This window comes from Acipenser ruthenus, chromosome 24, assembly GCF_902713425.1.
Source record: "Acipenser ruthenus chromosome 24, fAciRut3.2 maternal haplotype, whole genome shotgun sequence".
Taxonomy (NCBI): Eukaryota; Metazoa; Chordata; class Actinopteri; order Acipenseriformes; family Acipenseridae; genus Acipenser; species Acipenser ruthenus.
In genome coordinates, this window is record NC_081212.1 from 25,017,785 (window position 1) to 25,044,424 (window position 26,640).

Here is a 26,640-nt window from a genome sequence, read left to right on the forward strand (position 1 = left end):
ACACACGCACGCTCTAGAATTACACCTTTAATTCCCATGCTGAGAAAATTCCAAATAAATACATTTAGTTTAAGGTCATTCTCAAAATGAATTTTTCTCTTAGTGCCTTACAATTACAGTACAACACAGTTTTAGGGTTATCACTTTCATAGCAGCAATCTGTTTAAAGAACAAGGAGTTGCAATATCTTATTGAGTCACAGATTCCATAATCTATTATAAAACATTAATAAAATAAAACTATCAGAATCTAAAATGTTATTGACTGGTACAGTACAGTATACAGACTAGCTGTGAACTCCCATTACAAAGACTACTCATAGAAACTTAAAACCGTGTGTCAATGGCACACATACAGAACACAGTACAGTACAGTGCAACAATTTAAGAAAACACAATGGGTCTGCTGCTGACTGAGAGAGTAACACTTGCTTTCATGAATGCAGGGACAACATGAAAAATCTTTCAAATAATACAAACCCTTACTCTAACATAGTACATCGCATGTATGTATATTGCACCTGTGTAAAAACATAAATACATGTAGAACTGTACCTGAAGGGAAGGATTACAAGATATAAACCTACAATAAAAAAAACAGTGTTGACACTGATGAAGGCGTTAGCGACACACTTGTCTACGTGACTTACACCAGGCGTTTGGGTGACAGTTATGAATAGAAAAGTGCAATATCACATTAAACACTGTGCACACTTGGAAACAACCATGCTCCCTGAACGACTCAATTGAAGTAAGTGCATTGGAAGAGTGACAGAGAAGACAGTCAACACTGACACACATCATGCTTCTCACATTGAAATACTTTTCTGAAAATCTGTACACCATTTGCATATGCTCTGGCTTTTATTTTTATGAACTAGTAACATTGTTTTTAAATGCAGCTATTTGCTTTACATATAAGTTTTCCAAGTGATAGTCTATGATTAGAGTGTGTTGCTGTTGGGTCTATATTCTCTGCTGGATTTATCCGTTACCCAGGTTTATTTACCATCTAATGTCGCATTTGACCAAACAAAACAAAAGTTTTTCCCTTTAGTCTGCTGGTCTTTAGCACATGCATTTCAAAATAATGTGTAAGAATGTAAAAAGAAAAGCTGGTCTTTTGCTCAATTTGTTGGATTAAATTCTAGACAAAACAAATCCCTGTGTTGTGCTTAACATCTGTTTTTTATACATACACAAGAATAGTTTAAAAATAACCACATCGTATTGAAATATTAAGTAAACATGTAAAATCTGAAATTTCCAAAAACTACAATATACCGTGCAGCTGGAATCTCTATGGAAACTTAAAAACCCATTTTCCTGTATGGTGCAAAGAAAGTTTGTTCTTCATGTGATAAAAAACTAAAGCGATACCATTGGCAGTATGCATGTACACAGCATTATAAAAGGCTAACAATCTCACCACAAAGAAGGGAATAAATATAATGCCATATAACATACGATGCTTTTCATGTTTTCCAGCTCCAGAGATGTAATTAATTTTCTTTGAAAGACTTCACTGCTTTTGTGAGGTTGTTGTAAAAATCAGTCATGCTCGAAGGAAAGAACGAATCCACCACAGATCGGGGGAGATAGCCTCCAAGATCAGTCTGAAAAAAACTGAACAGCTGTGTCTTACTTGGCTCCCTAGAAAGGAAAGGGAGATATTGTGAAGATGCACATGTTCTTATTATTCAATTCTGAACCAATATACGTGGCAAAGTGCAGTGGGAATTTCAGTTCAAATATATTATTGACATGCACAAGAAAACGAGTATGATAGCTAAACTGTACATACTTTATGAATTGTACATACACTGTATATAAACTGAATTGATTAATTACACGTTTTGCATTTATATTTTGCAGATTTTTAATAAAAGTGAAATGAGCCAATATTTCTTGCCAGGAAACATATATATATATATATATATATGTTAAAACAAAAACAATGTAAACATTGACAAGGTCAACTCACCCAGGAATGGGTACACAGAAACACCCACAGGGATGGTTAAATCCTCTAACGTAGCCTGGCTGAGGTGGACAACTGGGATGGCCAACATTGGTAGCTAAGAAAGAGTCTACATTTGAGTTTTAACACAATATTTGAAAACACTGCCTATCAAAATACTTGACATGCTGGAGCTTAAATTAAAGGTGCTTCATTGATCTTTTATGACAGAAGAGCTTTGTGCTGTAAAAATCCTTCTAGTAAGCAAGCTCTCAGTAGAGAACACTTGACTGTGGAATAGTCAAAACGAGATGGCACGCAACATGTGTGTGCAGAGGATAAACAGTACAAGCCTTGCCCATTTTAAAACTGCTCGATTGGTTTTGCATCATATTATCTGTCATTTCAGCCTCTTGGTAATGTACTGCACATTGCTAAGATCGCTTTAGCGAGTTAACCCTTAAATGAATACTCTTGGAATAGAGAGTTGTAAATCCCCAAACTTGTGCCAGTCTTTCCTACAAAAAGCAGTTCCACTTATAATATGGCACATGAATAAATGGATACCTTAGTTTAAGAAGGACACAATTCTAAATGTTTAATTAGCACACATTACCCACCATTGGAGGTGATGGTCCCATCTTCATAGCGCTTAACTAAAACAACGTCCACAAAGTCTCTTGGAGAAATAATACCCATTGCTGCCGACGGAGTTACTGTTCTGCAGACAGACACCTCCTGCACACGAGTGGAAAAAACAAACAGTTATTGTACCTGTCATTTTACAGCACAGAAATAAACGGGGCAAAAGACATTTAGAATATTGTTTCCTGCTTTAAAAAAAAAAAAAAAATTGGGAATGTACAATGACATGAGAACTTTACTTACTTTTACTTACTGTGTCTACCTTCAACAGGCTGCCACTGAAAAAAATCAATATACAATTTATGTGGAACTTTCAAGGTTCCTTTTATCACTCTGGACATTCCAACCAGCTTTCCACACAGCCACACCCAATCAGCAGCTATGAAACTGAGACAGGTGAGAGTGGGAGTTGAATTTGTCCAAGGGCTGCCACTGATCTGAAAACTTACATCGTCAATGGACTGGATGAGCTCAAATTTTTTGACATTGTTATCCCACTTCACTCGGAGTCCATCTGGCACTGGTTTCAAACACGTCCACACCTTTTCAGGACTTCCATTGATTATCCCTTCTCCTTTGTATCTGGGGTGGAGTGGTGATAAAGGGAAGCATGCCAGTATAGCATTCTACCACCAAGAGGCACACATCAGCATTTTAAGAAAGCGTACTTCAGGACATTTCTAAAGCGCTTCTTAGATTTTAGTGATAAATCGGTTAAAGAAGTTAAACACTTCCAGCTCATGCTGGTTTATACTAACAATTTCACAATATTACAGGACATCGACATCACCCTAATGTCACATTTTATGTTCTTGCAAATCATATTTCTCTTGTTTTTTTGTTTTTTTTTAATTACAACTTTCTGGTGGATGACAATTTGAGTTTGCAGAATCACCAAAAAAAAGTTAAATAACTTTGTGACATAAAAAAAATAAAATAAATAATTTGCTTACAAGTTTCCTGCAAATTCAGAGGATGGCCTCCAGAAGACAGCTACCTCATTCTAAAATAAATGTAAAAAAAAAAGGAAAAAATTTAATAAAACTCATGATGTATTACGGTTAAGTAATGATTTTACTATGCAATTCAAACGCTTAATTATAGTTAATTGTGAGCTTTACAGTTTGTCAAAATAAGCTCACTTGCTCAGTGAAACGGAGTGACTTTACCTGAATATAATTGATTAGAAGGGATTGGACGTTGACCGAACAGGTGAGCTACAGCATACTAAAAGACACACAATACTTTGGTACCATTGTTTACGTCAGTAGCTACGTCATTGTCCCAACCCACCAGAATCTCATGATCCTTGCTTTGTACAGCCCACAGCCTACGTCACAATGAATCAGCTGTCAGACAGCATACGGGAACTAATAATTGTGTTTTCAAGAACAGACCTCAAACCTAAGTTTTGCTGCTTAAAACGAGAACAAATATACCTACAGAAATATAAAATGATATTGTCAGTTTGTCTCGTAGAGAATTTGTAGTGACATCATTAGGCAACAACGCGAGACCACTGTTGAGACACTCATCTTTCTGTTTGTGCTAAATTAATTTTGAATATTTATATAGAGGCCTATTAAACAAAAAAAAACGAATGATATACCAAATATACAACTGCACATACTCACCGTTTTCTTACACATTTTCCATCCGCTCTCGTCTTTGCTGTAGTTCAGTAGATTATCAGCTACTGTATTTGCAATGTGCCTGTAATCCATACTACTGGTGTCGTGCAATTCAAAAAGACAAGGTACCCTACCTGTACTACAGGGCCAGCCGAAGGGAAGGCGTAACGTTGGACCGCCCAGTCGGCAGGCTACAAATCACTGGTACAGTACAAGAAAAGCGAGGATGCGCTCATTTTAACAGAAAATAAAGACAGTTCCAGTCTCCTAAAAGACAAGCAATATACCGTGAACGAGAAATAGACTACGTGCACATATTACGTATTTTATGCTGCAATTTGTTTTGCCCCAAATCCCACGATTTCTAGGTATACTTATTTGAAAAAATAATAAAAAAGACAAATATAGAAGGAATATTCGGACAAACTACTTAAACTATTATAGGTTATCATATTAATACGAAAAGCGTTTTGTAGCAGATATAATTGTATTCTAGTACAGAATTATACTGCTGCTTCTGCAAGCCACTTCAAACTGCAAAACAAGAGTATTCTGGTATTTGTAGTCCATCGGGACTCATTCTTTGGACTGAAGTGTCCCATGCTAGATATATAAGACTACAACTCCCATCGGGCACCTACATATGAGATTCGTAGCAATCACAAATCGAGGCAGAAAGGTTAGTATAAAGATTACCACATAGTATTAGAGAAAAGTACACCAAGCTTTTACGTGTTAGTTTGTTTTAGAATTAATGTAGTGTAAATATATATTGATATTTTATATTTATCCTAAGAAATTATGAAATGAATAAAATACCCATTACAAGTGAATGCAGAATCAATATTAAAAAATAAAAGGAATATATATATATATATATATATATATATATATATATATATATATATATATATATATTGTAGCGTGCACGGGGGAAGGCAGCAGCAGGGCTGTGTGTGAATTGCCTCGCCCTGTGTGATAAGCCTGCCTGCGGGAACCAAGAACGCTACAATATATATATATATATATATATATATATATATATATATATATATATATATATATCTACTAACCCTTTATGTGTATATGGCCGAGTGATGCTATTTTTTTATTTTTTTTATTTACACACAGATCAGTCTTGCGTGAAAGTGACAGGGTACTTTTGCAGTATCGCTGCTTGCAAGTAAGGTACATTGTTTTGTTTTGAATAATAATAACAACAATAATAATAATAATAATAATAATAATAATAATAATAATAATGTAGCTTATTATCATTTTAAATGTTTTTTAAAATTATTATTCCTGCTTCTATTATTAATATAAACGATTATTTTATTTATTTATTTATTTATTTATTTATTTTTGCATCTTGGACATTTGTGACTCAATCAAGTACTGTACAGACAAATGATCCCTACACGTGCATATCAGTTTTTAAGAACTGGTCCTGTCCACCTCCTGCAGACTATTTAGTTAAAAATACCTAGAGTCAAGGGTGTAATGCAAGTGCTTTGTAAGTCTGTATATTATTATTTGAGAATTCTTGATCAGAATCTAGGCAGTAGTAACCTAGAGTTCTGGCCTCTGATTGGCTAGGCTAATAAAGACTATATATACACCCCCTCACCCATAGTTGATGGAAAGTTGGTATAGACATTTGTTGTTAGTACGGTGACCTGCTGTTTCATGTCGGTCATTTCATCTAAGTAACTACCAGGAGGGTTCCATTACTTAATAGTATACTCCTGGTCCTCTATATAACCCTAGAGCCTGCTATACCCTTACAGAACACCAGGATACCATTAGTACACAGCTTCAACAGCTAGTCGTCTCCTCAAGGAAATCATGTAACCTCAATATTCCTCAAATCTTTGGCTGCATCACGGGATGTTTATTTTTTTCAAGCGGAAATATAAAATAGTAAACGAGCCACAATATTGTCATTGTCAGTGCCTAGGATTTTGGTTTGAAATTGTTTTTTGGAAGGAAGCATATGTTACTTCAATATTGCTTTTTTTCAGTTCAACAGGGATGAGCGTGTGGGGGGGCTTCATTTACAGTAAATGTCAGAAAAATTATGCAGACCCAGTAGAAGTCAAAGAAGCAGAAGCCTGGCATATGACCAGTAGACACAACGGGCAACACAACAGATTTGCTGACAAAACAACTTATGCTGCATCTTAAGCTCTGTGGGCAGTCAATCTCTTCTGTGACTTTAATATTGTCAAACATCAGAAATAAGTTAGCATTGACATACATACCATACAATTTGTCAAAGGAGATTTAAATACAAAATAGGCTTTAACATTTGTCAATCAAAGCAAGAAAAGTAATATGGTACAGCTTCACAAATTACACTGTCAGACATTGGAACAAATCAGTTCACTTGATCCTGAAACGTTTAAGTCTACGCTGGTCTTTGATTTCTTTTTCGTAAGCTTGCCGCTGGGTTTCAAGTATTTCTCTTTGTTATGAATGACCTGAATGTACTGGTCAGTGCTGCTGTTTTGCTGATCGCTGCTCGATGCGATGGACGCAGAGTCCGACTCGGTTAAGGACGGTTCAACCTTGTGCTTCGTTTTGGGTTTGACATGCGGCTCCGGGTGACGCTCCACTTGCTCCGTGCTCCTGATTTTTGTTCGGGAACGAAACTGGGAAGCTGTGTCTTCCCAATCCATTTTGCAGTTATCTTCGTAGGCTCCATAGCGAACCTTAGCCAGGCCTTTGGTGATGGCCAGCTGGCTGCCTACACTGTCACCGATGTAAAAACGTGCAGGTTGATGGAGGTCTGACAGGGAGCGAGGTCGATGGGATCTACTTAAAGAGCCTCTTCGCATTCCTCCTGCCGCCTCCTCCTCTTCTTCCTCTTCACTGACGTGAGGTTGGTGTGACCTTTGGGGAGTTCGAACAGTGTACCTTTTTATATTCTTCGGATATAACTCCACTATGTCTCCCGGCTCCTCCACCCTGTAGTGCCTCAAGATTCTGGTGGATGAGCGCAGCAGTTTTTTTCTGGCTTCATGCTCGTTGACTATCACATAGCGAGTGGTGTGTGCTCTCCGGCTGATGAAACCCTGGGCCCCTCCTCCTCCCATGGCTTCTGGGTGCACGGGACGGATACTCTTCCTGAAAAGAGGGTCAGAGTGGACGTTCTCTGTAAACCTACTTGAAGGGTTGTAGACTACGTTGTGGTAGGACTTTGATCTGCAGGCTCCACTTGCATCACCTTGTAGAGCTCCAGGATGCCTTTTTGAAAAAAAAAACAATAAAAAGGTTTATTTGCAGAGCCAAGTATATGAAGACTGTTAAGTCTTTTTCTTGAAGCTGTTCAGGTTGATCACTTTAAATAAATTAATGAATATAGTTACTTTCTTACATCTAGCACCCCCACCCCCACCACCTTGTCTTCAAGCACCGGATAACTTTAGGATTTCATGGAAGAGTTGAGATAAAGCTTTTACCTGTTAGGAATGTGTTCCATCCTGTGTTTCTGTAAAAGGGGAACGGGTGGGATTTGTGATGCAGTGGTTGCCCTGCTCACATCAGAGCGCGATGCAGACTGTGAGATGGTGCGAATGCTGTAGCCTCTGCTCACTGGTGATTCGAAGTTCATCACGCTGCCATTTCGTCTGGGAGACGAGGAGCGGAGAGAGGACTCCTGGCTGGTGATGTCACTCTCTTGATCTGGCTTTTTATCATTTCCTTCATGAGTTATCATTCTCGCTATAGAAGCACAAAAACAAGGACTGCGTTAGTTACAACATTCTTCAGGCAACAGCAAATACTAACATATTGGGACATATCTTCAGAATGTTATGCCCCGTGTTTTTTAACTTTGTAGGTAAAAGTAGAAAAAAGTGATTGTCAATAAAACATTTTTTTAAGGTTGAAATACTTACACACTGCCAGCTGATAAACCTTTTTCTTGTCCTCCGTTCTTTCCTAAAATAAAAATAAAAAAACGTCTGTCATTTTCTGATCCTGCTCATAAACCACATGTGAATTTCTGATGACCCTTTACAGAATTGCATCCAAACACCACCGCTGGTTATGCAGGTTAACAAATTCACATATTACAATTGATTTAACAGTATGGTATCTGTTGTGGCACATTTGATAAAGAGTTATGTGTTTGTGCAGACAAATAAAGACAAATCACTTGATCTACTTACTGCACAGACAAATGATACTCACTGTCTGAAGTTGCATTCTCAGCTGATTGTTGGTGACCTTTAATGATCGTGCAATAGACTGAAGATAATAGATCAGCATGCTGGAACATAAGAAGATACACACGACCTATAAACATTGGATGGCTACTTCCTCTTTGAAGCAGTGTACAGATTGTCTGCTTTGTAGAGCTCCTTGGTACGAGAAATATCAAGTGCATGCAAATCTTATACAAGGCAAAATGTATCCCTTTAAGATGGGCCTAAACATGACTGAATTCTACAGCACCAATCACCATTCCCGTTATTTCAGAATGGGGCATAATCTACATGTCATTTACTGTAGTTCCCAGTGAGCTTGTGTTACTGGGGAAAGTACTTACAAGAGAAGTAACAGAGCAGGAAGGACAACAACAGGGCTGGTGACGTAATCCATCACAGTCCTGAACCATAAAGGGAAATCGTTTGCAACGGTCTCTGAAATAATATCGTAAATCTTTTCCTGGCCACTGCAATGCAAGCAAAGAGTGAATTAAAGAGTAGCCAGGCATGTGCAGATCGTAGGTCTTCAGTTTAGTTGGGTTCATGATGGCGCTACTGTCCGTAAGATTGGTGAGCTGGAAAAGATGTGTATTTAGCCCTCATTCACTGAGCTACATTTGTGCAAATATTGTTATTTTAGTTGTTTTAAATCAACAAACATTCTCTGTCATCACAGACACTGACCTTTTATGTACATTTTTCTTAAACAAATGCTGCACCTATGTTTAAATAAAAGAATAATCACGGCTATAACAGTCTCTTGGCATTACAATTGTAAAGCAATGAAATGATATAAAAAGCAGGTTACCTGAAAGGTCCACAGGTTGCTGATGGTCTGTATCTTGCAATAGCAAAAATCGTTGGTAGCATACATAAGAACAGCATAAACAAAAGCATTGTAAGGTAGAAATTATTGGATCTGGGGAAAAATACAATGGGTCCTGTTAGATAAATATAGCAATTGCTTTTTTACAATCAGCTAAAATATGACATAGCTAGTGATGGCTGCTAGAATACAGTTTACAGATTATTCTAAACAATGATTAAAAATGACTTGCATACTGTAAATCAGTAAGCGACATACATGTTAGTGCACGTTAACAATATGATACAAGGGTTAATACAAAAATATATGGATGCACACCAATATTCTGCATACAACTATATGAAAATCCAGAGCTAAAACAAAGAGCTGTGCTCATAAAGCTTTAGCACAGCGGTAAATGCATTGGGCTGTGTTGCATTTACTAGCACGCTAATGTTTTATGACTATGGACCAAGGTGGGGCCGCTCTATATGCATCGACACATCTCAAACTGCAGGTTAAATTGACAGAACTTCCTTCAAGGAATCAGATGTTGCTTATGGTAAAAAAAGCATGTGCATTGAGGCTACATGAATGATCAACTTCTATCATGAGAGAAAAAGTCAATACTTCAGGTTTAATAGCTGCCTTCAGTTTAGATTAAGAACGGTTGAAATAGATAGCAGCAAGATTTCACATCTGGAAGTGACTGATAAGCCAAGAAAGAGGCAGACGTGAGGCTGTTAAAGAGATCAAGTTAAAAACGCAGGACTGTCACTTCCAGCAATAGTGGTAGGAACTGTGCTGATGAGCGACTAGTGGGGTAGCTGGTCATGCCATAGTTGCACTGGTTGAGGTCTTGGAGTTTTGCTTCACCAACCAAAAAGCAACTATGAAATTACACTATGGATGTACACCATCTATAGCCCAGTACCAGCGTGGATGTCAGGGTCTGTATTCTAGAAATTAACATGAGAGGCTTGTAAGAATCGCCTGGCGACCCTTACAATATTTCAATGTGAAAATATGATCTATCTTAATACAGAAAATAGCAGGCACACACGATGTGGAATTTAATCGGGTGTGCTGTGCATTTAAAACCCACTGGATACTGGCGATTCCAAAAAGTGCTTCAGCCACAAAACACTTCTACAGGTAATGGTCCAGTGATTGTGGAAGTGCTGTAGAAAGGGATCTCATATTCCATTGTTTTTAAAAAGAAGATGGAAGTAAATGCATTTCTTTCCTAAAACCGCATTCATCCTGTAGTTATAAGGGGTTTACGCTGTGAAGACATAAGACTTCTATAACTAAAGTGAGCTGCCCCATTACTCCATTAGTCTGCACTGACCTTGAGGCTCTGAAGACCTGCTGATGTGGAACATTGCATGTTAAGACTGCCCAGCTCCTCAAGTACATGAGCCCTATCAGCTTGAGAACATTGACTGCTGGAAGGCATGGCGAAAAGAAGGCGCCCATCCTGAAATGGGGATCAACATTGGAATAATGTATTACTTTAGCATGTATAATATACTGTATTGCAGCCTTCCATTTTTAAAGATGTGCCATAGTTTAAACACTGTCGTTTTTTCTTGTGTTCATGCTTCAATCCCCAACTGGGAATTGGCCTATCTTGACTAAACATGATTTAATAATAAATAAACAAAATGAGATTAATGCTCTCTAGTACAGTGTTTTAGGAATTATGTAAAACTGATGCCCCAATAAAGATCTCACAGGATAAGTCTGGGCCCTCTCAAGGTTTGGGGGTGAACAATAGTTGGAATTTGGATTTATTCACATTTACTGGTTTATTTCTGGTTTACAAAAGATGAACCTCATGTTTGCAGCAGATAGACTCAGTCAACAACAAACTCCACAATAAACTCAATGACTGTAGAACTGTAGTGTACAAATCTTGAAAATTATGTTAAAAGTTTTAGTAGGTGTATATCAATATTCCCTGTGCTCAGTTTCCCAAGACAAGGCAAGTTAGCATGTATAAATTGTTTAATGCTTAGTGCATGCTTTAGCATTAAATTATTTAATAACACAACGGTAAAGCTTTTATTGGATGTTATTTGGTTCATTCAAACACAGCGCCCAGCCAGACAGATATGCCTGATTGTAGCCAGCTAGTTTTGCATTGTATTAATGACGTACAATTTCTTACATACCATATCATCCCTTGGTTGTAAATCAAATGGAGAACATTTTCAGCAATTTTAAATTCTCCATATTCGGGCTGTAAAAAAAACACAAAGTGCATGGAAGGTTGCAAATGAAGATCAGCAAGACCAGAATTAAACCTTATAGAGAAACTCCGAGACATACTTACAAACTTGCTCTCCAGATCCCAGCACCAGCAGTCACTCAAGTAGCGAACAAAAAGCCCACGGATAAAATCAATCAGGAGGATACTCGCCACAGTAAATAACATATCAATAATGGAAAGCTTCAACATTTCCTGCAACAAAACATTACATTCATGAGCACTAGGTTTCAGATGGTTTCTGTTTAAATAATTACAGCTTAAAAAATGATTTTAGTATCACAGCAAGAATATGAATGTACATTTTAAAATGTTACAGCATTTGCAAAATCACTTTCTGTACTTGGTTTGACATGATGACGTTTTACCTGTCCAACATAGGTTTCCCAGCACTGGTTTTGCTGGGACTTCATGTTGTATTCATACAGAGCAGTCTTGTTGAACGCTAGTGGTATGATTGCTTTGGTTTGGTTTTCCTGAAACACTACACTCATCGTGCTGTTCCTGCTCTCTGTGAAATCAGGCACTATGGTGGACAGGTTCTCTTCTTCAGGGAGTGCTATGGTGGCCAGGAATGCAGTAGAATCTGACCAGTTGCTTGGAATGCTGGACATTTCCTGGAAGGAAAGAGCATGGTCAAGCTTTGATTTTCCATTGTGTTGCCTATAAAGACATGCCAAAATAACAGGCTACAGGATAGGATCTTGAACCATATCAAATTGATCAGACTTTGAAGACGGGGTGCTGAGCTGTGTGGCTTAGTGTCTCAAACTATGCCTGAACATTTGTGAATTATTTGTGAAAAGTTTTCAGCCTGTGGTCCCAGACTTACTTGTATAAAACACCACATACTTACATTAGAGCAAAGCTAAATCCAAACTCATACAACACATTTCAACCAATGTGAATACATCTTATTACTATCAGCAAACACTATTTGGTGTGATGGAAGTATAGTTAGGTAATGGCCATATGATGCACAAACATGGTTACTTTTTATTACAGTACAATACATGAGGTTTGTGTTTACAGAGAGTGTGTTTTTGTGTTTAAGGTGTATGTATTATAAAGGTATATAACATTATTTTTCACATTGCTCCACTATAAGTCAAAGCTGAGCCATCTTAGGCTAAGTGTTCGTTTACATTTTAAACAGCACAATATGGGTGTGGTCGTAGATGCTCTCATAGATCAGGGTCATTCACAAAGCAATCAGACGCCTCTCTGGGGAAATTACATACTTAAGAGGGAAGCACCTCAATGGGCTAAATCAGCTCCAGTCTTTCCTGGTTTTTATAGTGTGCTACATTTAGAATTTCAAGTTTCTTACACACCCTATCACATGCACAGTTCTATCAATTAGAACTGGCTGTGAAATACCAAGTGCCTCAACATTGTCTGAATAGACAAACACAGTAAGAAAATAGCCAACTATCATCCTTAACCCTAACCTACATGCCTAACCAAACTGTTACTTGAACTGTTACCATATTGCACTAGAAAAGACTTCTACAAGCACCTCATCAGAAAACATTGTATATTAGTTACTGGTAATGCTAAATCCTAACTGCAGTGTAAGATAAGAAGAGTACTTACAGCTGAACTCATGATGTTCACTTTGTCCAACAAAGCAATGATTAAGCTGTACAGGTTTCCCAAGTACAACACAAGAACCCTGACAAAATCAAACACAACAATTATACAAACTTGAGTGTGCAACTCAGGACTGTGAGGATTTTCACCTAATTTATACAAACTTTTGTGATTTTAAAATCATTGTGTTCATAAAAGAAGATAGGGAAATAATAGGCTGTATTTTTGTACTTTAATGAACATGGATCCTAGTAAAAATGAGTTGAGGTAAAGATTTGATCAACATTCTTCTAGTTCGAGTGCAGAATCCTTTACCTGGCAAGCTGGAACTGCAGCATTGTTCTGGGGTGGTACATCTCTAGCTGGGCAACAAGTTCAAATGCAGAAGGTGCAATCATGGTGATAAGTGAGACCACCACACTGACCTAATAAAACAACAACAGCACAGCCACAGTGAGCCATTTCAAAATAAGTAATAATAAGAAAGAATTTAGTCATAAATTATACAATTATACAACAAAACAACACTATCCAGAAATCTGTCAGCATTTAATAATTTAATACAAAAAAGGTTGTTTAATGAATATGGGGTGCAGCTGCATCTTTCTTTGTACTAAATCCTTTCCCTAAAAAATGTCCCCTGCGTTAATTTTCTCATTATATTAGTGATGCTGTTTTCAAGATTAAAAATAGAATTGAAAAGAACTGATAATTATGTTGACCGACAAAAACCCATCCCAGATACATATAATAGATTATAGATGAAGGTGACCTTACCTCATTCTTTTCCCACAGAGTCAACTCAGGCTTCTCTTGCTCGAGCTTCTGGGAACGGTCAACAACAAAGTAGATGATGTAAATACTGCCAGCAAGTGAGAGAAGGACCAGGATGTTCGCAAGGATTCTTAAACTTATCAATACAGCCCTAAAAAAAAATCAAATTATAAGCATTAATTATAAATCACATACTGGTATCCGAAAATCAAGCAATCACAGTTACAGATTTGTCCAAATTAAAACACACCGCCCTGTGTACAAACGTCATCCAAGAGAGAAAGAAAAACAGAAGATCATCTTCATTTGTGTCCTATTTACCGTATGACACATTTAAAGATGGTGTGTAGAGTGTCTCTAGTTTTTTTCTTAGTAGAGGGATTTGCTAACCGACAATAGCTGGAAATATAACAAAATGAGTCACTTTGATATAAAATAGATTTACGTTATATTAAATGTTTTTTTTGTAAAAGTCGTCCTATTATAAAACAGGTTATAAATTGGCGAGGTGGTGTGCTGCGTGTCAGTGTGCAACCTTATAGAAAGAAATATAGGTTTGGAGTCAACAGTTTGGCTACATAGCCTTCTTCAAGGATAACCCAGAAATAAAGCTTGGGGAATTAGTATCTTAGTGTAGAATATTCTGTTACTGTACAAGTGACCAGGCAGCGATTTACTGGTGCTGGACAGTGATTTACTCACAGCCATCCTGGGGAGCAGAAGAATGAATTAAGGTGCATTGCTGCAGAGGTTCTGTCAGAGGAGGAGGATTGGTAAATCACGGATAAATAAATACAGGGCGATAATGCAAATGAAGATTCAATCTATGCACCATATGCATTTGCCATCGTGTTAACAGTTTTAAAGGGCTGGGAATTCTTTAATTGCATAAAGTGTTCAAGAAGAGGTGAGTGATACTGCAGTGCTTGGCTATACATGACAGTTACTACTAAAGTTACCGCTCTGTTGAGCCACACTACAAGGTAATAAAGCTCAAAAACAGCGGTGTGTGACTTTTTTTAAAACTGCATCTCATTGTAGACTGACCTAGGCACAGATCACTGCAAAAGGTACACAGGACACGGAGATACACTCAAATACAGGAACAAGCTCACTAGGTTGTACAAACGTGAATGGCTATCTGCACATTTCTAGACTTTGAATACCTACAGGCTTGTGTCTTTCTTCTTTTCTTGTTCTTCTAAAATAGCTTCCTTTGGAAACATGTAAGCAAAATGTATAATTAGTTGGCGGTTAAAGGAATGTCACGTCTCTGGTAGAAAAAAAAAATGATACACACAGAGAAAATGTCCATATGTACAATTTTGGATCTTTAGTATGGGTTATATAGCTTTTTTTATAATGACAGTGCTGCACACTGGCTATCAAAATAATGTACTGGTTTTGGAATGTAATGGTACTTGTATTATTGAGACTTTTCTTCATGATATGTTGAAACTTAAATTCAAATACACCTTGATTTCATTCAATTTGCTTTTGTCTAAATACCGTTTTACATAAACTCCTATTGGGTACTATGATGTAACCAAACAGTATTTGTGTCCTGTCAGTTACACTGCATATCTATTAACACAGAAAGGCACTCAATGAATCAGATACCTTTTCATTCGTAAAACTACTGAAGATTTGAGATTAGCTTTAATTAATAGCCCCCCCCCCCCTTGGGAAATCAGCTGCAATGAACAGCACATAAGCTACAATGGCAGGTAATCTGCTACTAAATTAACACAGAATGATCATTGGAAATTAAATCAAGGGGACTCTATTTAGTAATGCAGCCAGCTGCTTACCCTGATGTTGTTCACTATAGCAGCTCCCTTGCTCTGTGCAGCCTCTGGGTTTCCTATCAGGTAGTCCCAGGCACAAAACACCCTCCAGCAGAAAGTGTAGTTTTCATCTGAGGCGCTGGCGAAACTCAATCTGGAGTTTTTGGCCATTCTGTGTTAAAGGGAAAAGGAATCATACAGGATTGAGGCACCGGCATTTATAACAGAAGCTGGTCATCGCAGACAACCATGTGGAGCTGTAAATTACTCAGCTGATCTTCACTGCACCACATTTCCAGTTTCCCCGACACAACATGGAATTAGCTTCCCTGGGAAACAGCATCATCTTTTATTTTATAATATGAAAGGGTTAGGAAAAAAAAAAAACAGTTTGAAATATACATTTTACTATATAAAAATATGACATAAAGCATAAAGTATTCACTGCGGACAAAAACATCCAATACAACACATAACGATGATACTATTGGTGACCAGGGCTGGATAAGTGATGGTGTTGTCAGGTACCCATATGCTTGTTGTACCCACTGTTTGTTTACTGTACTGCCCGCTATTAAGGACCTTGCCTAAACTGGAGATATCCAAGAAAACAGGCACATTTGATCTGTGGTACTAACACAGGTGTGTGTTTTTGGGTTAATCTATTATTGTTCATCAATTTTGTCTGCTTCATGCATTTCTTTTCATTAGTATATCCCTCCAGGTTATTGATTCAGCCCTCGTTGCAGATTAAAAAATCAAATGGTCCAAAAAAAAGATAGAGTAAGAAATTAAAATTTAAAAAAAAATTACTTTCTTAGCAGAATGATGAAGCTGTAGGCAAAAACAGCCATCCCGACCATAAAGTACGCCAAGGGCAGCCGATAACCAGCGTTCCCAATCTTCCTGTCTTTGCCGTAGTAGCCATAAAACAGGACAGAGTACTGGAGGTAGCCCTGTGAAGAAACCAAGAGACAGATTGCGCTTCAGAGGAAAATCCATTGAATTAATGAAATGCTTGTGCAATTCAGCAGGGTGCGGTATTGACAAAGCTATAAAACACGCTGATAGGCTTGCCCCCAGTGACCAGATGGTGTCCAGGTCTTGTGCTGATGCAAGGTGCTCCTTTGGAATGGTCTTGCTGCTCGTGGTTCCAAACGGCGCTCCTGCCAGCAGCTAAATTAGAAATAAAAAAAAAAACACACACACAGATGGGATTGTGTGACTGGTGTGGCTTTACTGATATCTCAGGAAATTGCATCGGGGCTCCGTGACAGAAAAACTTGAATAAATCAGAACTTCTGACTGGAGCCAAAGTGGTGCCGTGTTGCTTGTTGCCTGTGATGCCATTGTATTGTTATTTACTTAAATAGGTTGAAAATAACCTCAAAGAGGCATCTATAACCTTTACATTTTTTTTGCTATACTCAGCATGAAGCATTACTGCTGAAATGTAAACGATGATATAGCATGGCAGATAATGAATGGAAATGTGTTCAGATAAATGGTTAATGGGAGCGATAAGGGCTAATAAACAATACAGATATAAAGTGAATTAAGAAACATAACAAGTATGTATAGTTCAGCTACAGAGCCCATACAAGCAATCTTACTCTCGCCAGGCTGATGATATATGGCTTTTACTTACTTCTGGTAATACCACAAAAGCTCCCGTCATTACAGTTAGTACAATGTTGATTCCAAATAGCCACCTCAGGAAGATAAAATATGAAGCCACTCCAGAACCAAAATGACCTGCGAAGAATTGAAGACAGTATAAAGATGTTCTGCAGAAAACAAAGTCCTATTTTAGTGGTCTGAGAGCAATGACGGATCTCAATGCAATTGTTCTCATTTAGTGCTCAATCAGTGTTATTGTTTTTTTTTTTAACTCCCACTAAACGCAATAAAAACACACTGGAAAGAGAGCTACAGAATCGCAGGTCTTAGTTGTCTTCTAGAACTGTGTAATAGGGATTTCAGATGTTACGCCATATCTAATTATTTTCATTTTCATCAGCAAGCAAGTCTGACTCTTTCTAATCTAATGACTTTTTTTTTTTTGTCTGCTTTGGAAATAAATGAATGTCTGCATCTGAATATCCCCAGCCTAAAATAAGACTGCATACAAGTTAGCACTCACTCTCAATCTTCTTGATTCTCATTTCCCATGGAATAAAAAGGACGACTATATTATATGCCAGACGTGACAGCTTTCTCAGCATCTGAAAGCAATAAGAGGCAAGTGAGAAGAAATAAATAAAGCAATGGATGGACTACACGTTTTGTAATCTATACAGTTGATTATATTAATCTTCCAATTTTTTTTTGCTAGCTCAGTACCACACAGCAGGATATACACGAGTCATTATAGAGAAAGCTACATGTGTTAACAACTTTGATCCAGCTGTGTTTTGCTGTTTGTATTTAGAGTGTGATAATATGGATTCCAGAATAAATAAACATTTTATTAAAGTTTGAAGCAATTATTAACATGACATATTCCTTATTCTTAGAGCGCCGACAATACACTGCGGCCACAATATTATGTACTATTACTGCAAACAGAATTCTGTACAATTGCAGCACAGTATTGTCTATGTGGAACACACCACTTTTTTTAGATACTTTGAAATACCTACATCACATTTCTCACTAGTTGACCAGACAAACACAACAGCAGTAGGATATGCAATGAAAACCAGCTTTTATCCCTGAATACCCAGCATTTAACCTTGATAAAACTAAATATTAACTGCTGAGAAGTTGCTTTTGGAAAATTATTACTGTGCTGTGGCAGTCTGGCTCGCAGTGGTGATGTGGATGACGTCACGGACCAGGAAGTAACTCAAACCAAAACAGTGGATGGGCGGTTGAAGCTGAGTGCTGGTGCACTCAGCGTATTTAATAAACAAAACAAAAACAAAAGATTTAACAAAACACCAAACAAAAGGGCACGAGGGCCGAACGAATAAACAAACAAGTAAGTTTCGTGCTGGATACTCCAGCACGTTTTAGCAATTGTTTTCTTCCTCTCTCTCTCCCGTTCTCCACTCTCGAACACTCCACACCCCGAGTGCATAGTGCTGCTGGTTTATATACTCTGGCCGAGGGATTTAACTAGTTGGTAATTATCTTATTATCCCCCGGCCAGAGTCTGCACGCGTTTGGTAAGGATGCATGACTGTCAGCTAGTTAAATAATCAGTAGCTGATCAGCCATGCATCCTCACGAGGTTTTTAAATATAACAATAAAAGACGCGGCGCTTTTACCCGCGCCGCAAACAAAAATACAAATAATAATAAATAGGGGCGGGACACTCCGCCACACATGCCCCCCCTTGTGCGCAGCACACATGGCCTTTTCGGCCACCTCCCCCCTTAGTCCCCAAAGTCCCGGTTAGCAGTCCCGGCGCAGGAACAGGGGCAGCAGCGGACCAAAGGTGGCGGCCACGGTGGGATGTCCTCCTCCCACCCAAACAGCCGTAGCGTTCCAATGGCCCGCGCACCGGCCGGCTCCTCTGGCCAAAAAAATTTTGGGGGTGGTCTCCAGACCTGCCCCCCCTTCTTCATGGCCGGCCACCCTTTCTCCTGCAGCGAAATTGCTGCGGGGGAAGCTGGTCTCCTGACCTCCCCCCCCTTCTTCATGGCTGGCAGCTGCCCTTCATGGGGCTCCAGCCACAGTATTTCCTGCCGCGAAAGTGCGGCTGGGGGAGCTGGTCTCCTGACCTCCCCCCTCCTCTTCACGGCCAGCAGTTCCCCTCCGTGGGGCTCTGACCACATGATCTCCGGCCGCGAAAGTGCGGCTGGGGGAGCTGGTCTCCTGACCTTCCCCTTCCTCTTCATGGCCAGCAGTTCCCCTCCGTGGGGCTCTGACCACCCAAACTCCTGCCGCGAAAGTGCGGCTGGGGGAGCTGGTCTCCTGACCTCCCCCCTCCTCTTCACGGCCAGCAGTTCCCCTCCGTGGGGCTCTGACCACATGATCTCCGGCCGCGAAAGTGCGGCTGGGGGAGCTGGTCTCCTGACCTCCCCCCCTTTCTTCATGGCCGGCAGCTCCCCTCCGTGGGGCTCCGACCACAGTGTAGTGACCCCAGGCGAAGCAGGATCCCTGGCGACCCCAGGCGACTGCAGCGGCAGCGGACCCTCGGGAGGTGAACTCGGGAGGGGAGCCCCTGGCCATGGAGGCGGCAGCGGGAGCTCCACTTCTCCCTCGTTCTCTGTAGCTGGTGGCTCTCCAGGTGATGCGGAGCAACAGGCAGCCCCAGGCGATGCGAAGCAGGCATCCCTGGGTGGTGCGAGGCAGGGCAGGAGCAGTCCTTCCCATGACGGTGGATGTGGAACCAGCAGGTATTCACCCTCTGCTGGTGGAGGTGGGAGGGGAAAGCAGTCCTCCCACAGCGGCTGAGACGGAACCAGCAGGTATTCACCCTCTGCTGGTGGAGCTGGGAGTGGCAAGCAGTCCTCCCCCGGCGGCTGAGGCGGAACCAGCAGGTATTCATCCTCTGCTGGTGGAGGTGGGAGGGGCAAGCAGTCCTCCCACGACGGTTGAGGCAGAACCAGCAGGCATTCATCCTCTGCTGGTGGAGGTGGGAGGGGCAAGCAGTCCTCCCACGACGGTGGAGGCGGAACCAGCAGGCATTCACCCTCTGCTGGTGGAGGTGGGAGGGGCAAGCAGTCCTCCCACGGCGGTTGAGGCAGAACCAGCAGGCATTCACCCTCTGCTGGTGGAGGTGGGAGGGGCAAGCAGTCCTCCCACGACGGTGGAGGCGGAACCAGCAGGCATTCACCCTCTGCTGGTGGAGGTGGGAGGGGCAAGCAGTCCTCCCACGGCGGTTGAGGCAGAACCAGCAGGCATTCACCCTCTGCTGGTGGAGGTGGGAGGGGCAAGCAGTCCTCCCACGACGGTGGAGGCGGAACCAGCAGGCATTCACCCTCTGCTGGTGGAGGTGGCGGAGGCAGAGGCAGCTCTTGCTGCTCTGCTCCGGGTGATGGTGGAGACAGAAGCAGCTCCTGCTGCTCTGCTCCTGGTGGTGGTGGAGACAGAGGCAGCTCCTGCTGCTCTGCTCCTGGTGGTGGTGGAGGCAGAGGCGATGGGGCGGATGCTGGCCACTCAGAGGGAGGCTGTGGCGGTGCTGGCTCCCTCTGCTGTGGCGGCTGGGCTGGTGTGTGCCGTGCTCCCTTCAGCAGCATAAATAGAGGCTGCTGGGGAACACCAGCATCCTGCCCTTCTCCCCCCCAGAAAAATTCAGGGGGTTGAGCCTGTAACTCCTCCCCTTCTGGCTCTTGGGACTGCAGCTTGGGTCCTAGGGCTGTGGAAGCCCCGACTTCCCTCTCTTCGGGCCGTGGACACACCGACTCCTCCCTTTTGGGCTGTGGACGCACCGACTCCTCCCTTTTGGGCTGTGGATGCACCGACTCCCCCCTCTTGGGCTTAGGACGTTCGGGCTCCTCCCACTCGGGCGCAGGACGTTCGGGCTCCTCCCACTCAGGCGCAGGACGTTCGGGCTCCTCCCACGCAGGCGCAGGACGTTCGGGCTCCTCCCACTCAGGCGCAGGACGTGCGGGCTTCTTTGCCTTCTTAGCACCGCCCCTCCTTCCCTTCTTCGGGACCAGCAGTTCCACCTCCTGCCATGGAGGGGGTTGGTCGGGTGCTTTGTGCCCGACCTTGCCGACGGCAAAGCACCACTCCTCCCCTTTGAGGCAGGTGAGGCAGGTTTCCTGATCCACCTGCGGCGATGGTATGGCCTTCAGGTGGATCCACTCCTCCGCAGTCTCCACCTCACCTCGATCAAAGGCCTGCACAAAGAGGGGGTCTTCATATGGGCACACCTCAGGGAGGTGCCCATACTCCAGGCAGGCGAGGCACCATGTAGCCCCTCCTTCCTTCAACTCCCTCTGATGCGCATGCCACCTCTCCATATAGGCGTCCACTTCATCCATTTTTTTTTTTTTTTTTTTTTTTTCAAACACAAAAAACACTATTTGAAAAAACGAACACGAAAAAAACTTCCTTTGCTGTTCCTGGTCCGGCTGTTGGAGGCGTTGTTTGTCCCACGCAGGACACCATATGTGGCAGTCTGGCTCGCAGTGGTGATGTGGATGACGTCACGGACCAGGAAGTAACTCAAACCAAAACAGTGGATGGGCGGTTGAAGCTGAGTGCTGGTGCACTCAGCGTATTTAATAAACAAAACAAAAACAAAAGATTTAACAAAACACCAAACAAAAGGGCACGAGGGCCGAACGAATAAACAAACAAGTAAGTTTCGTGCTGGATACTCCAGCACGTTTTAGCAATTGTTTTCTTCCTCTCTCTCTCCCGTTCTCCACTCTCGAACACTCCACACCCCGAGTGCATAGTGCTGCTGGTTTATATACTCTGGCCGAGGGATTTAACTAGTTGGTAATTATCTTATTATCCCCCGGCCAGAGTCTGCACGCGTTTGGTAAGGATGCATGACTGTCAGCTAGTTAAATAATCAGTAGCTGATCAGCCATGCATCCTCACGAGGTTTTTAAATATAACAATAAAAGACGCGGCGCTTTTACCCGCGCCGCAAACAAAAATACAAATAATAATAAATAGGGGCGGGACACTCCGCCACATGTGCATTTTAAACTTGAGGTGAAACAAAATAAATGGAGAAGGGGTCTTAATCTTCCAAAAGCTGGAGCAACAAAAAGCAATCTTTCAAATTAATAAACCATCATCAATCTGCACGGTAAATGTCAATTCATTTTAATGGTGCTACCAAGATTTTATTGCATGCCTTTGGAGCATTTTAATTAAACTCAGCAATTACAACTGGCTATAAATTTTCCTGTCGGTTTTGAGTTAACGCAAAGGCTTTCTGTTAACTTCAGTATGCAGCCTTAAAAGTTGGAACGATAACCTGCAAAGTTTATAAATAGACACAAGAGAAATAGATAATTACAGAAAGAGAATGGCTAATCAAGATCAAATCCTTATGACCAAATTAGAAATAAAAGTTCTTATTGTTTTTTAATGAAAAAACAAAGAAACACACAAATACTGGATTTTGCAAATGATAGCATACTAGGAATTCCGAACTATTCTTATTGAGTAACATTTAAAGTTGTTAATTGGAGCAGGCTACAGCAATGAATGCATTTGGACTCAATGCTGGTCTTACCTACTTCTGTTTCATTAGGGTGTCACAGTTAATTCAAATATAAAGCATTCATAGTCCATGGGTGCTATTAAAACCTAAATGAAATTATTAGAAATCAGTTTACCTTTACAATACCTATTCTCCTGGGGGCTATTTCTTATCACTCCAGCTGCTCTCATCTTAATATTAGCACTCCAGTGTTCTCTACTTACATTTCATGAACCTTTAATAATAAAGATTTACATTACTTTGTGTGGGATCCATTCAATCATCAATTTTGTCCCCTCATTTTATAGCAAATACACTAAGGAAAATCACGAGCTCTAATCTGCTGATTGAGATGAAGTTGCTGTCCGCATATAAAAATGCTCCTGCTAAATGCAGGCTCCACGGCTTGTAGATGACCCCACAGTATACTCTGTGGTACTCATACAGAGACACAGTTTGCTTTATTGAAAAGTAACCTACTTCTGCTCCAGCAGCTTGATACCCTCTGGTCCTGGTCAGCCTGCCTTCGAACTTCAGGACAATTTCTTTAGCTTGTCTGAAAATAAATGAAACCATTAAATCTGTCATCAAAACATTTCAGACTGAAGACCTCCTGCTTGTAAGAAATAAAAACTATATAGAAATGTTGACTGGTACGAAATAAAAATTTACTGCAGAGAAGGGCACTGATGAGGCTGTTAATAATAATAAAAAAAAACATTTTACTGCTCCACAGCTCACTAAACTTGCCATTTCCAAGGATACAGAATGTGCTTTTTCTTTTGCTACATAAATGCATGTATCTAATGCATTCCCCTTTTACAATATAATACAGTATGTGTACATTTTTTTACAAAAATATATGTAAAAAAAACATCACTACAAATTCCCAAGGGTGGTCATCGCCAGACCTATTTGCATACCTTGGAGTTCAACTCAATTGATTCATTTTCAGTTAATCCTTTTTGAAATCTGCCTGAAAACTATGCATTCATATTTTTATATCAGCAATATATACTGGTATCAACCCTATGTTTTAACACTGCAGAATACACAGTAGTAAAACAGTGTGTCTACGGAACATGGTTACAATTCACCAGGTACTGTTGTCAAAGGTAGATGGATATGTGTTCAGTCTAATATGATCAGTGGCATGGCATTTCATCAAAGCAAATGGTCCACTTGCAGTGAGAGCATGCTAACATCCACAGTCCACATGCTAACAATAAATCACCTTCCTTACAGACCGGTGTAAGCAGATGCATGGTGCAGTATGGCTGGCTGTGATGTTGTTCAAGTCTAAGCAAAATTATTCAGAGCAGCCACAGTGTTTCATAGATGTATTACTTGAGCACTTTGAGTTTCTGTCTCATTGGCCACGATCGGGTTCTAATGTTGGCGATGATCTCCTTCTGAATCTGAATATTCTGAAAGATTTCTTCGGGGTCATTGCTGTCGGTTCTTTCATCTTTATCATCTTCATCTGAATTGCTGAGATTAAAAATCAAAAGCAAAGTTTCAGTAGAGAATACACATGTACAGATGCAGTATATGTATTCAGCATAATAGTGGCTTTAACACATGCAAAATCTAGACCCACAAAGTAATTTTTTTTTTTAGACATATTATTATCTGATTTCACACTTGTACAATATGTTCTACTTTTCATTTTAGTATTGCAAATTGTGAAATAGTAATCGTATTTGTAAATGTATTCCTTGCATTTTAATAGCAATTTGGTGAATTTCACTTCATAATGGCCAATATTTTTTTTGTTGCGAATAATGGATGGTTTGTTTGCAGCCCTCAGTTGTTTGAACCAGTAAAAAATATATAAAAGATTGTACCTTTACGTCCTATACTACAGAAGAGCATTTTAATAACATTAGTATGTGTTTTAGGTTGTGTCCAAATAACCTGCATTGTGAAATCAATTATTTGAACTACTACTTTTTATTAATATCTCACAGTGTAATGCATTCTCATATGATCTACTTCTCTGCTGCATGAGCATTAAATAAAATATGCCAGATTTGAGATCTGTGTGGCTTAGAGTGCTTCAAAATAATTACACCAAGATACAATAATGAATTAGAAAAACAAAATGCTTTTAGATTGCCATACGGAGAGTATATATTTACACAGTACAACATTAGCCTAAAAAAATATATATCTGTCTTGCAGTAGACATTTCAACGGAGCCCTCACCAGGCAATGCATGTATAGCTATATAAAAATGTTTAATATCATATTTTTAAAAAATATTTTCCAATAACTGGAGGATAAAGAACAAACATGTTTATTCAGGTTATGTTGTGTATGAAAAAAAGAATGGTTTAGAAAAGAAGTGGTCCAGCTACCGACTTTAAATGTTCTGTGCAGATTTTATCCTGACACAAAAAACAACATTACAGGAAAGTAGCAACAGTAATTCAGTGTGTGTGTATATATGTAGAAATATAAAGGTTTTCCTACCTGGCTTGTTGGTCTTGGTAATGTGAATAGATTCTTCTGGAGTTCTTCCTCACACTTTTGCTTCTTTTGGAAGATCGGGCAGATCTGGTAATCGCCACAGGCTCACTCACAGTTGACATTTCGAATGTTTTCTTTTCTGTGTGTGTGTGTGTGTGTGTGTGTGTTCAAACTTTCAGCTCTCCAGATGAGCAAACCCTTCCTGTAATCCACCAGTCCCCCAAAGACAGGCAGTGCTACCTGCTGACATGATCCCTCATCGGAGTGTGACAGAGACCCCCAGTGGGATGAATTTAACTAACACAATTACTCCAATCAGAGTCCTATTGACCACCTCTTAAAGGGGAACAGCTACAGTGCAGACACTGTGCTCGTGATGTGACCACTGCTGCAGAAGCAGTGTGCACTAGACTAAAAATGTACCAGGAAAAATGACAAATACTTGGGGCTTATTCTATCTATATATATAGAAAGATGTACCAGTTACCTTTTTTTCATTGTAAGGATTTTCTGTATGTGGCAGCAGGATTCGTGTCAATTAAATGGTGATTATGGACTATTTTGAAAAAGCTGGCTAACATTATATTACTCCAAGATAAGAGTTAATGAAGGTTACACTTTATTCACCAAGGTGATTAGTGAAAAAATCTGTTGTTTGTGGCTACAGTTCTGGATGTGTTGACTGTTTTATTAATATCCGAGCGATACACTATATTGCATTCTCAGTCAGCAATGGATAAGAACAGTACTTTAACTTATATACAGTATATATACAGTGCTTTACAAAAGTAATACAACCATATTTGGAGCACTAGGCAGTACACTTTGTAAACAGCACTGAGCAATTGGACTGAAGATTTCTGAGAAAACGCAGAACAAATGTGAAACATGGCTGTTTTTACACTGTTTATTCTAAATGGAATCTCTCAATAACCTTTTAGGCTATTGAACGAGGGCAATGAGCCAATAGCAGTCTCAGTGGCCCATGCAATAACCCCATCGTTTCTGACCTGTTATCATGTCACTGTCACTGATTTTATGATCTTTAGGGTGAATTGAGCTTGCTAAACTCTAAATGAATACCATCAAGGGGATTACAGAATAATAAGCACCTTAACCTTAACTAATACAGAAATTAATACAGTAACTATTGCGTAATCTCATAATTACACGTTCTTTCGTACTTTGTTAATGGTACAAATTTCTTAAGATTTCAGGGTTTTTTTAAAAAAAGAGCGCCTGCAACATTATTGCCATTGGCTGTATGCACAGAACACGTCTGGGCAGATTTTTAATTACTGTACATGGCAGAAATAGTAATGGCACAGATATCAAACATCCCCACTCGGAAGTTACGTGTGAGGCTT

At 40.2% G+C, this 26,640-nt stretch overlaps 2 protein-coding genes across 2 annotated transcripts; both read right to left on the reverse strand.

Moving 5' to 3' along the window:
- Positions 1-12: 12 nt before the first annotated feature.
- Positions 13-4,671, reverse strand: LOC117429597 (stAR-related lipid transfer protein 5-like). The gene is made up of 6 exons (XM_034049284.3): positions 4,239-4,671; positions 3,558-3,607; positions 3,054-3,186; positions 2,580-2,697; positions 1,984-2,077; positions 13-1,652 (listed from the first exon to the last, which is right to left on the reverse strand). Exons 1-6 carry the CDS (start codon positions 4,326-4,328, stop codon positions 1,502-1,504), a joined length of 636 nt encoding a protein of 211 aa, XP_033905175.1. The 5' UTR covers positions 4,329-4,671; the 3' UTR covers positions 13-1,501.
- Positions 4,672-6,013: 1,342 nt separating this feature from the next.
- On the reverse strand, positions 6,014-25,632 carry LOC117429951 (transmembrane channel-like protein 3). The gene is made up of 22 exons (XM_034049931.3): positions 25,277-25,632; positions 24,149-24,292; positions 23,282-23,357; positions 17,824-17,905; positions 17,329-17,435; positions 16,758-16,856; positions 16,494-16,636; positions 15,705-15,852; positions 15,064-15,107; positions 13,897-14,044; positions 13,435-13,544; positions 13,123-13,201; positions 11,895-12,143; positions 11,593-11,721; positions 11,432-11,499; positions 10,606-10,734; positions 9,258-9,368; positions 8,791-8,916; positions 8,433-8,511; positions 8,138-8,180; positions 7,700-7,961; positions 6,014-7,484 (listed from the first exon to the last, which is right to left on the reverse strand). Exons 1-22 carry the CDS (start codon positions 25,393-25,395, stop codon positions 6,599-6,601), a joined length of 3,381 nt encoding a protein of 1,126 aa, XP_033905822.3. The 5' UTR covers positions 25,396-25,632; the 3' UTR covers positions 6,014-6,598.
- Positions 25,633-26,640: the final 1,008 nt, after the last annotated feature.

What these genes read in the sequence shown, in the direction of transcription:
- LOC117429597 (XM_034049284.3), bottom strand. Translation starts at nt 4,328, where the DNA reads ATGGATTACAGGCACATTGCAAATACAGTAGCTGATAATCTACTGAAC. An exon ending in GGAAAATGTGTAAGAAAACG is followed by an intron (nt 3,608 to 4,238) that starts GTGAGTATGTGC and finishes CATTTATTTTAG; the next exon opens with AATGAGGTAGCTGTCTTCTG. An exon ending in TTCTGTGTACCCATTCCTGG is followed by an intron (nt 1,653 to 1,983) that starts GTGAGTTGACCT and finishes TTTCCTTTCTAG; the next exon opens with GGAGCCAAGTAAGACACAGC.
- LOC117429951 (XM_034049931.3), bottom strand. Translation starts at nt 25,395, where the DNA reads ATGTCAACTGTGAGTGAGCCTGTGGCGATTACCAGATCTGCCCGATCT. An exon ending in TACAACCAAGGGATGATATG is followed by an intron (nt 10,735 to 11,431) that starts GTATGTAAGAAA and finishes TCCCCATTTCAG; the next exon opens with GATGGGCGCCTTCTTTTCGC. An exon ending in GCAACCTGTGGACCTTTCAG is followed by an intron (nt 8,917 to 9,257) that starts GTAACCTGCTTT and finishes CTTGCATTGCAG; the next exon opens with TGGCCAGGAAAAGATTTACG.